The following is a 16639-nucleotide window of genomic DNA, read 5'->3' as shown; positions in this document are numbered from 1 at the left end:
GTTTAATACTGCATCTTTTCATTGGTGCTCTTCAAATTAGATTATACATACCTCTGAGAGTAACAATGATTGTCCAAGAAAAATACAGGCACCTGGACCACAATTTCATGGGAACCAGTTTCCAGGTCTTCAGCTTTCATTTATATGTTTTCCCTAAAACTGATTCGCCTGAGGGACCACCTGTGTTTCTCTTTTCCACGTTTCCCTTCCACAAATACCTTTCTCCCTCTTTACCAGGAAAAGCACCTCTCTCTCCATCCCAAGCTTTTTTTTTTTTTTTTCTCTGAAGGGAACTGTTCTAATTATTACATAAAAAAGTAAAGTTATTTAACTACATTCAAGGACATAAGACAAAGCACTACTTTAAAACCACAATGACTGAATTATTAGGTGAAAAACATAGGCTGAAATAGAAAAGGGGAATGGACTTCAGAATAATCTGAATTGGGACAATGATTCTTCAGTCCTAGATGTTTCTGTTGTCTATCTTGAATTACACCATTTCCTTTTTTACCTCCCACAAGGTCTTCACTGAAATCACAAAGCAGTATTCTCACAGAACTAAATAATAGTTGTCATTTTGTTAGGATTCAAAATTTCAATCCAGTAGCCATCGGGATCTTGAATAAATGCCAGACCTTTCATTTTACCATCATCAGGTCTCTTCACAAATTTGACTCCCAGTTCTTCAAATCTTTTACAAGCACCATGTACGTCAGGAACAGCAATTCCAATGTGACCGAATCCTCGAGGGTCTGAGTTGCCACTGTGGTAACTCTGGGTCTCATCATCTTCTGTGCCCCAATTGTGTGTCAGTTCAAGTGTAGCTTTCCTGGAGAATACCCATGCTATTTTTTCATCTTTATCTTTTGGGATGTCATTCTTTTCCTCATAAGCCAAGAAATAGAGTGAGAATTTCATAGTGGGAAAATCTAATTTTTGGAGTAGCGTCATTCCAAGAATTCTAGTATAAAAATCCAATGACTTCTTAGGATCCTTAATTCGTAGCATGGTCTGCTGCAACAGAAAATCCTTGGTGCTGGGATCCGGGTCAGAGCAGCAACCGAGGGCAGCCTCGTCGGTGAGGCCGCTGGATGCAGGCTGCGGTTCTGCCATGGCCGCAATGCTGTTTCACCGACCCATCCCAAGCTTTTTATCATGCATTACCTCCAAGGAAAGGTGGTACATTACTCCAGAAAACCAAACAATGTTTGGCAATTCCTGCAGTATAAATAAATACTCTTACAATTTCAAGCCATGGTGGCTGATTTCAAGCCACCAATGTGACGTCACTGGGCTTAGAATTGCGAAGAGATGAACACAATTAACTCTTCGCAAATTAGCACACTACTGTGCTATGACTATGAACAATTTTAACAGTCATCTTAAGCATTCCATAATAAAATGAGGAGGGCACAGATTCTTTGCAACCCCAGCTCCAGTACTTAGAGGCCCTCAGCAACTTACTTGAACTTTTGAGATTTCCACAACAGTGTATCCATTTTAATAGTATTTATGTTGCAATGTTTTCTTTTCTGGCCTTGTTAATTTTGCTGCATGAGAGGAAAGTACAAGAAAGATTAGACATTGGACTTCCCTTAAATAATAAAACAAGCTGGTCATGACAAAATGTTACAAGATAAACTAGTCTATTGATTTACTATTGAGCCACAGATTGGCAAAAATTAGAGGGCGATGTGTAAAAAGAGCTGATTACAAACTTGGATATGGGTCATACATTTCAAATCATAAAAGTTTAAATTACAAGGGTATATCAGTGTCCCAACTTTTTAACTTTTCTTCCAGATTAGGTCATCATATTTGGCCCTATCAAGTTGAAGATAAAATTTTTCCCCAGAGTACTGTAACTGGAGAAAGATGAATCCTTTCATCACTGCTTACTAGCCTATAAACTTCGGCAAGTTTTTTAATATCTCTAAAGCCGCAATTCTATTACAAATAGTAATATGCAAAATAAAGATAATAATAGCAGTTACAATAAAAGCTAATATTTATGGGGTATTAGGCACTGCTCGAAGGACTTTACATGAATTAAGCAGTTTATCCTCATAATAATTCAGTGAAGTAGATAACTATTATTGGCCCATTTTTTTAGATGAAGAAGCTGAAACACTGAGAGTTTAGGTGACTTGTAAAGAGTACACTATTGGTTAAGTAACAGAGCCCAAGATTTTCACACATGCTTCTTTTTAAAAAAATTTTTTTAAATAAACAATTTTTTAAATAAAAACAATAAAACAAATTTTTTAAAATAAACATATTAGCCCCAGGGGTACAGGTCTGTGAATCACCAGGTTTACATACTTCACAGCACTCACCGTAGCACATACCCTCCCCAATGTCCATAACCCCACCACCCTCTCCCTACCCCTCTCCCCCAGCAAACCTCAGCTTGTTTTGTGAGATTGAGAGTCTCTTATGGTTTCACACAAGCTTCTTATCTCCAAAAATAACTTTATTATTAAGCCATACTGCAGTTCCTAAACCTACTGAAGTTCTTCTAAAGGATTAAATGAGACAATCCACACAAAGTATTTAGCAATGCCTGTAACCTTAGTCCCCAGGGCCTCAAAGGGACATCATTCTTATTCTGTTCTCAGGAGGGCCATATACAAAAAGTGGAAATTCAGAACGGTATTGTGCAAAGCAGCTACCAGCTGCTCTAGAGAATCTAGAAATGATTCTAAGTCATGATGACTTAGTCAGATAATGTACTACTGTCAATGTGTTTGCTCAGCGTCATCCTCTCCACCATGCCCTGTTATATGTGTAAATCACGTAGAAGAGCTTTTTTTTTTTTTAATTTGACAGAGAGAAATCACAAGTAAGCAGAGAGGCAGGCAGAGAGAGAGGAGGAAGCAGGCTCCCTGCTGAGCATAAAGCCCGACACGGGGCTCGAACCCAGGACCTGGGATCATGACCTGAGCCGAAGGCAGCGGCTCAACCCACTGAGCCACCCAGGCGCCCCCGTAGCAGAGCTTTTAAGGACACAGGCAACCAGCGTAGGAAAGCTGTCAAATGGTGTCCTGCCTCAGAGTACCACAGCGTATTCAGAGGAGCTGGGGTGGGGGAGGGGAGGGATATTTTGAATTAGGAAGGAAACCATGGTACTCTCCATGTATAGAATACCACATGACTTACTAACTCGAAGTAGTTCACACTCTCAACAAGAAATCCCAATACGTTCCCTTCAATGGCAGGAAGACTGCAAAGCTGTTTTCTACAAGCACTGTAATAAAAAGCAAGTACCACAGGGGGACACCTGGGGGGCACAGTCCATTAAGGGTCTTTTGATTTGGGCTCAGGTTGTGATCTCAGGATCCTGATCTCAGGGTCTTGAGATCCAGCCATGTATCAGGCTCTGCACTCAGAGTGGAGTCTGCTTAAGAGTCTCTCTCCTTCTCCTTCTGCTCCCCCTACAACCCCATGCACTCTCTCTCTAAAATAAATAAATCTTAAAAAAATAAATAAAGCAAATATCACAGGAAAAACAAAGTACAACAGAAAACGAAAGTGGCAATGTCCAATCTGATTTCAAAACCTGAAAAGTTTAGCTATTCCCAACAAGAACATATATCACATCACGCTGGTAAGAAATTGAATGAATTTTTTTTTCTTTCAATGTATGGATATTATCTTTTCAAGCAGTCATTAAGTTGTTGAGACATAAACATGCATTAAGTGCTATAAACCTAACCACTTAGGAAATGGAAAGTTCTGCTCCTGTACTTCCACAGTGAGACATTCCTGAGGTACACTTGTGCATCCTTACTGTGCTACTGGGTATTTCTTTTGGCTTGGGAGTAGCATGAAAAATTACTGAGACTCTGAGGGACCCATAAACTGAAAAAGTTTGGGAACATCTAGTATTATCCCTTCACATATTTTACTTTTTTTTTTTAAAGATTTTATTTATTTATTTGACAGACAGAGATCACAAGTAGGCAGAGAGGCAGGCAGAGAGAGAGGAAGGGAAGCAGGCTCCCCGCTGAGCAGAGAGCCCGACGCGGGACTCGATCCCAGGACCCTGAGATCATGACCTGAGCCGAAGGCAGCGGCTTAACCCACTGAGCCACCCAGGTGCCCCATATTTTACTTTTTTAATAATCCTTACAGTAACCTAAGGAGTCATGTGCTATTAATGTTCCCAATTTACAAATATGGGAACTGAGGACCAGAGCAATAACAGGACAAGGCTGAGATCATAAACTGTCTAAGTGGTAGACCCAGGGCTCAAACCCAGTTTTCTGACTCTGAAGCTACCACAATTAATCACTATACCACACCTAAGGACAAATACACAGATAATTTTGTCCAGACAGACCTTCGGGCAAAGATGGCTACTTCCTTAGAGAGCTAAACCCCAGCAGAGAACAACCAGCACTTTTCCCCACATCCAGTTGTAGGACATTAGCTCAGGTTCTCAAAGCTACTTGCTGAAATAACCATTTTGCTGAAATTGGAGGCTCTAAAGCTCCTAAAAACTGTGTGTGTGCTCTAGATGACAGTGACCATGTATCCAAACAAAGAAAATCAGAGACTATCTGAAGTGGCAGCTTGAGTTCATCAGCTCTAGCAACTTGCTCAACAAACACTACCAAGTATACAGCCCCCTCTCTGAAGGAGTCTCTATGGAAATCCCAGATAACATAGCAGAACCTGGTAAACCATTCCAAAAGAAACATGACCCATACATTTTTGACAAGCTTTTAAAATCTGAAATATAGTCAAGTCATTGCAAGCTAACGTAGAATGGGAACTATAGCCATAAAAAAATCTCTAGGAAGCTAACAGCTGAAGCAGGGGTCAGCAACTTGCAGGGCACATGATTTAAAACTGGGTCTCCACCAATCTTGGAGAGCCCTAGAGGGACAGACCCAGATCTGAGGTCCTCGGGTGGTCTGGAGATAGAATGGGGTCCTTGTTATTTTCCCTATCTGAGTCCCTGCAATTATAAGTTGTAACTTACTCTAGAGGGGAGCAAAAGTAGCCAAGACTCTAAGGAACTGATCCTTGATGAACCAGTGCCCCTCCATTTCTCTCTACCTTCATCAACCCTGTTTAACAGCAGTCTGCTCTCAGTCCATCGTGCCAAAGCCCTCGTGGACTGTCTTTAAGTGCAGATGTGTACAACAGTCAAGAGCGCAGCGCAAGTATGGCAAACTATTCTCCAAGTAAAACTGCAATGCTTTCAAAAGACAAGTTGAATGAAGCCATTGAACGTGATACTGGGGAAACGGTCAAAGATAACGTAAAACATTTGCAATTAAACTGGTTAGCAACTGAGGCACAGAAAATCACTAAGGGTTAAAGCAAAATAAGCTTTCAAAAGAAAAAGTTTGAGTGTCAAAAAACTGAAAGGCTCTTTGAGGAAACTGATGACAATGTCAAAGTTTTTGTGTTGTCTTGTTGTTGTTTTTGTCAAAATGTCTGGGCTAGTCTTTATGCTGCCAAAGTCAACATAAAGTATGTCATATTTCTGCCAAAAGTTTAGTCAGATGCATTATGCAAAAAATCCAACACAATATGCCCTTTGTCCAAATAGAGCACAGTTGCAATTATATCTCAATTTTGTTTGATATAATTAAAATTGATTGATTTTTCATAATTTTAGATGAGTTCTCCTCAAGGAAATGCCAATCACACTTTAAAAAAAAAAAAAAAAAAAACCTTTTCTATGAAACTTTGGTTCTGTATAACCTGGATGAGTTTAAGTGGCATTTGCCACCAATAATTATCAGATACTAACAAAGACCTCTAGCCAACAGGCCACCCAGTCCCTTGGAGTTCCCCACCCATCAGGCACTATAAAGCTTTCTCCTTTTCTCTGAAGCTGAGATGACTACTGTATTAGTTAAGGTTCTCCAGAGAAACAGAACCCATAGTATGTGTATATAGAGAGAAAGAAATTTATTTTAAGAAACTGGCTCATGCAACTGTGGAGGCTTGGCAAGTCCAGAATCTGATGGGGGAGGCTGGCAGGCTGGAGACTTAGGAAACGATTATAGTCTGGGTCCAAAAGCAGTCTGCTGTAGAATCAGGAAGGGCAGATGTTGCAGATGAAGTCTGTAAACAATCTGCTGGAAAATTCCCTCTGGTTCAGGAAAGAGGTTAGCCTTTTGTTCTACTCAGGCATTCAAATGATTGGATACAGGCCACCCACATTACGGAGGGCAATCTGCTTTACTCAAAGTCCACAGATTTAAATGCAAATTTCGCCCAAAAAATCCTCATAGAAACAGCAAGAATAATATCTGACCAAATATCTGGGTACTGTGACCCACACAAGTTAACACATAAAATTAACCATCACAGCTACCATGGACTAAAAGAGTCAAGACCAAAATTAATAAGCCTACGTAGATTCTAGGAATCCCAGGAAGAGGTCTGCAAAGAAGTTCTAAGAACCACATCCAGGCATAACCCCTCTCAAAGACTATGCTTCCTGGCAAATACATCAACTGTAAATGAAAGAGTGAGGGAAACTGTTAACAATGTGAGGAGCAGGTTACTGCCTTTACATTAAATCATTAGAAAAATGTGCAATAATCAAAGCCAGTACATGACACACTTCTTGAGCACCACTTCAAAGTCTTCCAGACCCACCTTACTTCTTCCTCTAGCTGCTACTATGGAGTCCAGGGTGGCAGAGCTTTTGACCAGCTTCGACCAGGACAAATGAACAGAACCCTTCTTGGACCCATACAGTACACCTCTCCTTCCTGCCTGCAGTTCCTAAGAGTGGACATCTAAGATCGGGCTACTCAAGAAGACCCACTGAGAACTCATGCATGTGCACATCAAAAGTTGAGAAAAAATTAATGCCTCTGGAGCCAGCCTTGGTCAATGGGAAATGGGCTCCCAGACAAATTTCACAGGGTCCTTAGAAGGGAGAGCCACCTGAAGCAGTAGCCAACTTCATAAAAAAAAATGCCTTCTTTGCGAATTCATTTCCTCTTCTCTACACTCCTGTTTCCTAGAATTTCAATCCCAAGTAAACCACCTGCTCCACAATTCTTAATCTCAGGCTCTGTTCTTGTATCTACATCAGGGTGAAAATCTTTCATCTGTATTTATAAGGAAGGAATTCAGTGAAGCATTATAGTCCATTGATTACCCAATAATAGCTTGAGCATTACTTTATCTCATGCCACAAAAAATTATAATTGAATAAGGAATACACAAGAAGCTGATGGAACTGAAATATGAACAAGTTTAAAAGTCCATGAAAAACAATAAACACATTCCATTTTACAAGTCTCTCAGTTCTCCTAGTCTGAATAGCTGTTTTAATAGTCTCCACTTAATTACTAATGCTTATACTGCTATACTCTTTCCATTATCCTAAACTACATTGGCCTCTCCTGGCTTTTTATGTGGCCAAATTGCTCCCTCGATTTAAGAGATTTCCAGGAACTCTATGATGCTAATTATTAATTGCTTGTTACAAGCCGTATCAAGAACAGCTTATTCTTTCTCTCGACAAATGTTCTAAAAAATATAATTACAATTATTTATTAAGGTCCCAGGAAATAGATTTTAAAACACGTTTTAAAGACTAGGAAGACAGAAAAAAACTAGCCTAAAATATTAAAACTACTGAGACAGTCAGAGATGGCCCAGTTCATTCATTCATTCATTCATTCATTCGTTTGTTCACTACTGTGCCAGCGGCTATGCAAGCAAATAGGAGAGAACCCGTGATACTCCCAGGAACCCAGGAAAAAGCTGAGGGACCTTCCACTCTAATGTGAACTTTTGGAACTGCCTATCATAAAGCCCTATTGTCTAACCAAAGGGGACATTAAGTGACCCAGCCTGACCATTCCCCTGGGAAAGGAGCTGGTCGGGAGGCAGGCATGTAACGAGTTGACCAATCAGAGCATCTCCTCACAGTTTTTAGTTGAAAGGTCAAATAGACAGGGTTGGGACATCACAGTATGGAGCAAGCCCTGCTCATGGCCTTCTTTGCCACGTAGAGAAAATTTGCGGGCAGTAAGAGAACACAAATCGGAACTGAGTCAATCAGGGCTGAGAGACAGAGGCAAACAGCTGTTGTTTTAAAAACATCTGCACCTTTCCTGCCTGAGAACTGCTCTACTCAACTCATCTCAGTTATGGGAGTTTAAGATTCCATTTTATACCTATGCTAAAACAGGATGTCACTGTCGACTGGACGGACCTCCGCCACTGAGGGGTGGAAAGTCAACTGTGATAAAGTCAACTGTGAGGAACATTTCTCTACTCCTTTTTTTCTATGAAGGAATTTTTTCACAAACACTCCCAGCTCCTCTGTGCCTTTGATTCATTTCATCTCAGAGGATGTAAATCAACTCATGTGATTTGTAAACTGGAGAATAGTGAAAAGGGCAAGCTGAGCTTAACTACCTTCTTTGGTCTTCTTGGGGGCAAGCTATCTGCAGTGAGGGAGACTGTCCTCCAAGCCTCTCTGCTGCCTGTGTTCCTTGAGTAGGACTCTGCTGGTGAGGCCTGCCTGGCCCAGGCCCACCATGACTCACAGGAAGGGGGCAAAATATCTTTAACTCTAGAGTTCAGCAACAGTAGGCCCATTTCTCTACCAACAGACACAGGGTCCTCCAATCTATGCTTTGAAATAATAACAATGCCAATAGCTGACAACTTACACACAGATTACTGTGTCAGAAACTTTTTTCCCCTCAGTACTTTCTTAAATCATACACATTTAAGAATATGGGACACGGATAGTATAAACAACCTTCCCTAGATTCTACCACCAGGAAGTTGCAGACCTGGGACTCAAATGTAGTCCATGTGTCTGGAGGCCTTGATTTAACCACTATCCTATATATCACATGTACCAAAGAAGACACTTTGCCACTCTCTTTTGTCTTCTATTTGCCTTCCTTTTTTGTTTTAATTCTCAGTTTGTTCAAAGGATACTTTTTATAGGGTCCCTGTAAAATTTCCGACACTGATTTAATCATAGGGTTTGGATGGTCCCCACATCGAGGCTATATATAAAAAAGAACAATGCCTGATACTAAAACGGTCAGCTTCCATTTAATGTATGCCATAATTATAGTATAGTAAACCTATACTAGCCAGGAAAATTCAACTTCACGGGCCACAAATTCTTTTCTTCTGATCAACAGAAAAGCAAACTCGGCAGTTTTCTTTAGTGGGCTTTACATTGTTCACTACTGATTTTGATGACATCCGCCATGAAGTGTCAAATACTTGCACATAAGCAGTATGATACTATGCATGTACCAGGCAGTTGAGTTCCGTTCCCGAAACAGTCAGTTGCTCTAAAGGAGAATGAAGAGTCTGGAAGTGGTTAGCTAGGAATATGTGGAAAGGCCAAACCTCAAAGATAGCTCCTACAAGGGCTTCGACCAATTCAACCTCCAGTAACACCTCTGGCATTACTAATGAACATAGTGAATATCAGAAACGAATTTCACCTGCTGGAGAAAGTGGCACTTTTGGGGGGTAGCCTAATAAACACCGAAAATGGTCTTTCCTTGGTGAAATTAAAGTTAATCAAGATATATCAACTGACTAAAATAGTTTAAAGCAAGATATAAGAACCTAGTGCCAGCCTATGGTCTTCACCCTTCAGAATGAACCCAGAAGCCTGATATTTCAATAGGCTTGTACCCAGCCACTATTATAGGGGAATTTCTGGATGACTGATGCAATGCTAAGAATGTTGCCTCGGGAACTCTGTTGTGGCCACCTTAAATGAACAGTCCTAGTACTGTGTGGTTTTGGTCAGGACACTTAAAAGAACACAGGCCTAGAATTTTATCAAGCCTTCAGAATAGGTTTATAAAACAGTCCATGTTAGCTTGCTAATGAAGGTTGATATTATAAATATCTGTTATATGTGGCAAAACTTAGTCTTGCTTTGATTATAACCTGGTGGAAAGGTTTTGGAGAAATAGCTAACTGTACCCAGACTAGCTACCATTACCTACCCAAAAAAGCTCAAGAACCCAATATAATCAGATCAATTTAGGTCAGCTATAATACAGATAATGGGAGAAAATGGACATTTTCTTTGGCCCTCAAATGAATGCATCATTTGTAAAGGAGGTATAAATCCCTGCAAGTACTAACAGTAATATGATTCCCCTCCCTCACCGAGAGAGAGATGCATGACCCATATATAGGTTGGTCTTCTCCCTACTGAGACACCTGTTGAAAAGAATAGTCCTATGTGATCTTTTTTCTCAAGGTCAGAACACAGGACATCCTGAAACATCACAAGGAGTTCCAATGAGGGAAAAGCTGATAAATCCGAACTCAAAACTATGTTCATATGGAATCCTTATAGATCTGTGATGATATACATCTCACTAGTGACATCTTCATGCTCCATTCAGCAGCAAACACCAAGAAAGGAAATGCATGAGAATCCTAAAAATTTAGTTAGTTGGACTTTTGATCATTACTTTATCTGCTATACCATGAGGCAAAAGGAGAGTCATTGTACTCCCAAGAAACATCTCTGAACTAACAATAAGTGATAGGTAGATAATGGTCCCCCCAAAGATGTCTATGACTTAATCCCAGGAATCTGTGAATATGTTAGGTTACATGGCAAATGGGAATTAAGGTCATGAATCCAATGACCTTCCAATGGGAAAGTCATCCTGGACTATCCAGGAAGGTCTAATGTAATCTCACGAGTTCTCTTAAGTAGGAAAGGGATGCAGAAGAGGAGAACCAGAGATATGGCCACATAAGAAGAACTCAGCCTGACACTGCTGGCTTTGAAGATGGAGGAAGAGGTCACCAGCCAGGGAATACAGGCAGCCTTGAGAAGGCAGGAAAGATGTGGAAATGGCTTCTTCCCCTAGAGCCTACTGAAGGAAAGCAGACTCACCAGGAATTTAGCCCTGTGAAACTCATTTCAGAATTTCAACATCAAAAACTGTAAGATAATAAATTTATGTTGCCCTAAGCCACAAAGTTTGCAACACTTTGCTACAGTAGCAATAGTAAACAAATAACACAGGGTGAAAAGAAATAAGGACTAGAAGCCCACCCATCCTCAATAGCCATGTGCCGTTCTCTACACTGTTATGTGCTATCAGGAGCTAACCATGTAGAGCTGTCTACGTGACTCGGGTTCCCTTACCTTCTGGCAGTGAGTGGAGAAAGGTGTCAGGATATTCTTCCCCCACTCTCTTTCTACTCCAATGCTATGAACCTTACAGTGGCTGCACCCCACTAATACAATAGCTCCCAAGGGCAGGCCTCATCCAAAGTGAAATGTGAATTAATTAATAATATGATTGTAAGTCAAGTAAAACATTTGAATGATAAACTGGAAAAACTTTAGACACAGGGCTATTTGTCTTCTGTCTAAGAAAGTAGAACATTCAGAGGCAACAGCCATGTATATAAATGGCCTAACTCTAGGCAGAATCAGTACCACAAAAGAATGAGTAATTTAAGTAGCAGAGGGCATGGATCACAGCCATTTCCTCTTTACCAGCATTTGCAATATGCAGGAATATGAATAATACTAGAGATAATTCTATGATGAAAGGACCTTTCATTTGCATGACCTATTGCAGAGCTCTGACGGGAATCTACAAATTTGTTTTTATGGTCACATGTGTCCTATAATTCACAAAAGTAAAATACCTGAACTGTAACTAGTAAAGACCACTGTCTTATTTTACCGGTTGCCCACAGTGCAGTACCAGAGCCCAAGCAAGGTAAAGAGGGCTCCCCTGAGCAGGAATAGCCTGGTAAGGGTGTCAGGGCACAAGTAGGGTAGGAGGGCATCTATCTAGAAAATCAGAGCCCAAGCACGATTCAGAGAAGTCCACACAGGAGGGCTGCCAATTAGGAGGGGTTGGGGCCCCAGAAAGGTGAAGAGGGTGACACGGAGGGCAGGGGGCACCAACTGCAATGGGAGATGGGTTGCATACCGAGAAACAGATTACTTACCAAAAAATGCATTAGATTCAGGATAATGGGAACCCGTTTCCTATCATCAGGGATTTGTGGAAGAATGTCAGGGCATCTTCACTCATCACAGACACAAGACGGAATGTACTCCACAAATGGCCACCGCAAGATTTTTGGGCAGACATGTTCACCAGAACCTTGCTACTCCCATCAAAAAGTAAAATCCATTTCCCCTTTTGTGACCCTAGGCAGCACTGTGTGACAGAAATGTTCTGGAAGTGTTCTGATGTCCAAGGATAGATGACAAATGGCAAAGCGGCTTGTCCCTGGCTTTCTTTACCTTTACCTTCTTTACCTCTTCTTACCTCTTACTAGCACTTGAAATCTAGTCACCAGGTTGTAAGTAACCTAAGCCACATGAGGCTCTAGCTAAGGTCTCAACCTACAGACAGCATCAGCTGCCATGCAATGAGTGTGTAAGCCTTCAGATGACTTCAGGCCTCAGACTGTGAGTCATTCCAGATCAAGCTGAGTGGAGCAAGACGGGCCATCCCTACTGAGTCCTGCCCAAACTGCAGTTTTATGAGCAAAACAAATGCCATTGTTATTTTAAGCCATTAATTTATACACCCAGCCACACATAGTACCTGTAACAACACCCAAAACTAGAAACAACCCAAATGTCTGTCAGCAGGAAAACGGATAAACAAATGGTGGTCTACTGACGCAGTGGCATAATATGCACAATAAAAAGAAATGAATTACTGATGCATGTTGTAATAGGGACAAACCCCCCAAATATTCTGCTGTATAAAAGAGTCTAGACACATAAGAATATATACTCTATGATTGCATTTGCAGAAAGTTCTAAAACAGGTAAAAACAACCTGTCACAGAGGAAATAAAGTAATGGTCACCCTTACTTTTGGGGGGAGGAGTTGGGAGGATATTGGGATTGACTGAGAAAGAGCCCAGGGATCTTTCTGGAATGTTGGAAATATTCCATATCTTGACAAGAATATGGATTATACTGGTTTATGCATTTCTCAACATTAATATAAGTGTATACATAATAGTATCACTGTACATAAACAATGTCTTATTTTAAGCATATTCATATGACACATTACCAATGACAATTTCCAAGGCAGAAAAAAACTTTCCTAAACTATGAATAGCAAAACCAAATTTCATTGAACTATGCTAGAGATGAAATAGCTTTCTCTTGTCTGTATACAAAATTTTGTCATATGAAAATGTGATCAAATGTACATAATTAAAAATGTAGATTAAAAAATTCTTATAGAAGTATAATAGGAAGTTAACATAAATATGTTTTTTTTCTAGATTTGGTGATGTTTGTGGTACTTGTCAGCTTTTGAAAATCTGCATTTCATTATTTCTCACTGTGAATAAATATTAATTATCTTACCTAATTTGTAATTTTGAATTGTTTTTCTTAAAGAGATGTTCCCACATTATAAAGGCTTTAGATCCAAAAAATCAGAATCTATTCCTGCTTCAGTTAAATATGACTCTTGCCAACATCATCCTTAGATTTGATCATAAAATTGACTGTGGGAACTATTTTCCATCTCAAAGAAGGCTGCTGTCCTAGGAATCTCAGATTCAGGTCATGAACTAGCTGGCAACTGCAGAAGATCAAACTTTATTAAAGACAAGGTTTACTTTCTGACTTCACTGTTGTTCTCCAAGCAGAATACTTACATTCGATTCCTCTTTCTTTTCTACAGTCATGTTTTAAAGACCAATAGATGTGGCAGAGGAAATGGCTTCATGGGACAGAATGTCTTAAAGTTTGCATCAGATATGAGAAATCACACTTGGAAAAAATGAAAAGGTACAGAAGGAGGTTAAAGAAGCTTTAAGGGAGGAGTAGAGGCAGAGAGACAAAAAAGACAGAGAGAGAAAGGAGGAGGGAGGTAGGAAAGGAGAGAGAAAGAGAACAGGAAGAAGGAAGGAAGGAAGGAAGGAAGAAAGGAAGGAAGGAAGGGGATAAATTTTACCTTTTAATAACTGAAACTTATTTCAGTGACAAATCTGATCATGCAGGTGATCTGAAATTCTGAACTCCTGTCTTATTTCTATCACCACATGAGATCCTCTCTCAAATAAAAAAATTAAGGCTTTCCTGGAAAATGCTATGACCCTCTACAAATTTGAGGCAATCCCCAGCTGTCTGATTAGCCTTGAGGCACAGCATTAGTTAATATTATATCTTTTCTCTTGTTTCTGTCTTTTAAAAAATTAGTTTAACACTCCCACTAGTAAAACTCCACATGCTACAGAAATAAAAATAGAGAGGGATTATGCTTTCTTTATTGCTAGCACAATGCCAGGCCCGGTTCTATTTAAGAGTAGCTAATGTGATCGTGAGCATTATTATCAAAGAAAGCCCTACTGCTTTAAAATTTTTCTCTTCTTTTAAGTATTTTCTAGCTGCTCTGTTTTGGTTAGTTAAACTTCACTACATAAATGTTCACAATGGAACTAATAGAGAATGGCACCCAGATTGTTGTGTATTTTAGTAAACCAATTAAAGAATTTATGGAGAGAAGAAATCAAGTTAACTACCACAGGAAAGAAAAAAAGAAAATAAAGTCTTTTGTACTTGAGCCAACTTCTGCATCGTTTCACAGGTGCCCCACAAATGTGATGTCATTTTGATTGGGGCAACCTCTCTCTCACAGACAAATGAAAGAGCTCCTTTTAAACTAACCCTTACACCTCACACAGGTGGTCACATCTAAAATAAACCTACAGACTGCACCTCAGAAACAGTTTTCTAAAGAAACATTCTTTTAGGGCTGCCCAAAGGGGGGTAAAAAAGCGATGCCGAATGTGCTGACTGCTCTACTGAAGAAAAATGGGGAACACAGTTTTTCTGCTCTGATTAGAGTAAAAGGCATGTTCCTTAACTTGTGGTTTTATAGTCAACCGAACATGAAGAAGTCTTTTCTTGCCTTTTTCAAAACTAATTTTCAATGGGTTTTGAGTCCAAACACTGGCTTATGTCCAGAAGCTGGGCAAGGGATCGTGACTTTTTTTAGATGACTGACCTCGGATGGACTGATTGTCCATCCTTAATTTCCCTTGATGGTAATGTCCTTTTGGTTGCCCTTTGATTTAGTTTTTAGGATTATGTTCTATTAACCATCTCCAAAACTCTCTGTGGGCCTTTTGTGGGTCTCCTGTAGCTGCCTCTCTACTCTTACAACAAAAGTTCACAAAAATATGTACTATCACCCTGACTCCGGCTTTGAAGTCCCATCACAGCAAATTCACTTACACTGGGCACCTCATGGACGGACTTTGGAGCTCTTCACCCTTCTTGGCTGTGTCAGGCTTTACTGCCTGTCCATTCTAAGGGGAGAGCTTTGTTTCACAGCCTATTAAGGACATCCTCTGGCTTTCACACTTAGCTTTTAATTCTCAAATGTTTTTAGCTTTTTGTCATCTTTTTCCACAGCATCAGTTGAGGTTAACAATGGCTACCCCTACCCAATTCCGTTGTGCTTAGAGTTAAAAGTTTTCCATTATTTCTCAAATGTTGGAAACAGCACACAAACCAATACATTTCCTTCCAGTGGTATACCATTCCAGTTCACCTCCAGGGAAGGTTCTAGCAATTGCACTTCTTGCTATCTAATGCCAGGGACTATCTATGCTTCAACTACCATCAAGTTTAGAATCTCCGGCACAAACTGAATGAAGGTGGTAGGAACTGCTTCAAAATCCCATCCCCACACTTGCTTTTCTTGGATCATTGTGGTACCATTTTTTGCAGGCTGGGCTTCCGAGGAAGTCAATCCTGAGGCAGAAGTCAGTAAGTAGGAAATTTATTAGGAAGTGCTTTTGCACTCAACACACAGGGAAGGGAAGGGAAGGGAAGGGAAGGGAAGGGAAGGGAAGGGAAGGGAAGGGTTGGAATGGGTTGGGATGGGAATTAGACTGGACAGAGAAAGAAATCAGCATGTGATGTCTCAATGGAATGACTGAGCTGACCATGTGACCAGCCCTGAAGATGGACTGACCTTTCAGAGTGTCACATGTTGGGCTGTCCAGTTGGTTTTTTTTTTGAGCTGCCCTGAGACGAGGGTGTGAACCTGGTTGAGAGGCACCAATCTCCCTCAGGGAATGACAGCTGAGGGTTATGTGCAGGTGACATTCCCAGCAGCTGAAGTGATAAATCCTTTAATCCCGAAGAGGGCTGTGAGTAGCAGATTACAATCCTCCTCCCAGTGATTTAAAACTTTTGTCATTATGTAATGACCCTATAGCTCTAATAATGCTTTTCCCTTAAATGTAAGTCTATTTTGTCTGCTATAAATATACCAACTTTCTTTTGGTTTGTATTTGATTGGTGCATCATCTCATTGTTGTATATAAAACAAATAAATAAATAAATAAAAATAGCCATCAAATTCAGCAACTAGGAGGTCACTGGTGACCTCAGAGAAAAGAGGGGAATGGGAAAATGAAAGCTTTATTGCAAAGGAATTAACAGGAGGAAGGTGAAGGCAATGAGTATAGACTTCTCTTTCTAAAGACATTTAGTAGGGAGAACCAAGAGAAAAAAGGAAAAGTAAATGGAGAGATTCTTTTTGGATAGGAAAAATCTAGTTGTGGTGCACTGGGCAGGATAAATTAAAGTTGTATCTGCAGGAAAGACAACTATCATATGATC

At 40.2% G+C, this 16639-nt stretch overlaps 1 protein-coding gene across 1 annotated transcript; it reads right to left on the bottom strand.

Moving 5' to 3' along the window:
• Positions 1-284: 284 nt before the first annotated feature.
• Positions 285-1143, bottom strand: LOC125101004 (lactoylglutathione lyase). Its single transcript, XM_047731595.1, has one exon. The coding sequence runs from the start codon at positions 1114-1116 to the stop codon at positions 562-564; it is 555 nt and encodes a 184-aa protein (XP_047587551.1). The 5' UTR covers positions 1117-1143; the 3' UTR covers positions 285-561.
• Positions 1144-16639: the final 15496 nt, after the last annotated feature.

This window comes from Lutra lutra, chromosome 5 (genome assembly GCF_902655055.1).
Source record: "Lutra lutra chromosome 5, mLutLut1.2, whole genome shotgun sequence".
Lineage (NCBI taxonomy): Eukaryota > Metazoa > Chordata > Mammalia > Carnivora > Mustelidae > Lutra > Lutra lutra.
This window is presented reverse-complemented; position numbering and strand designations above follow the sequence as displayed.

What these genes read in the sequence shown, in the direction of transcription:
- LOC125101004 (XM_047731595.1), bottom strand. Translation starts at nt 1,116, where the DNA reads ATGGCAGAACCGCAGCCTGCATCCAGCGGCCTCACCGACGAGGCTGCC.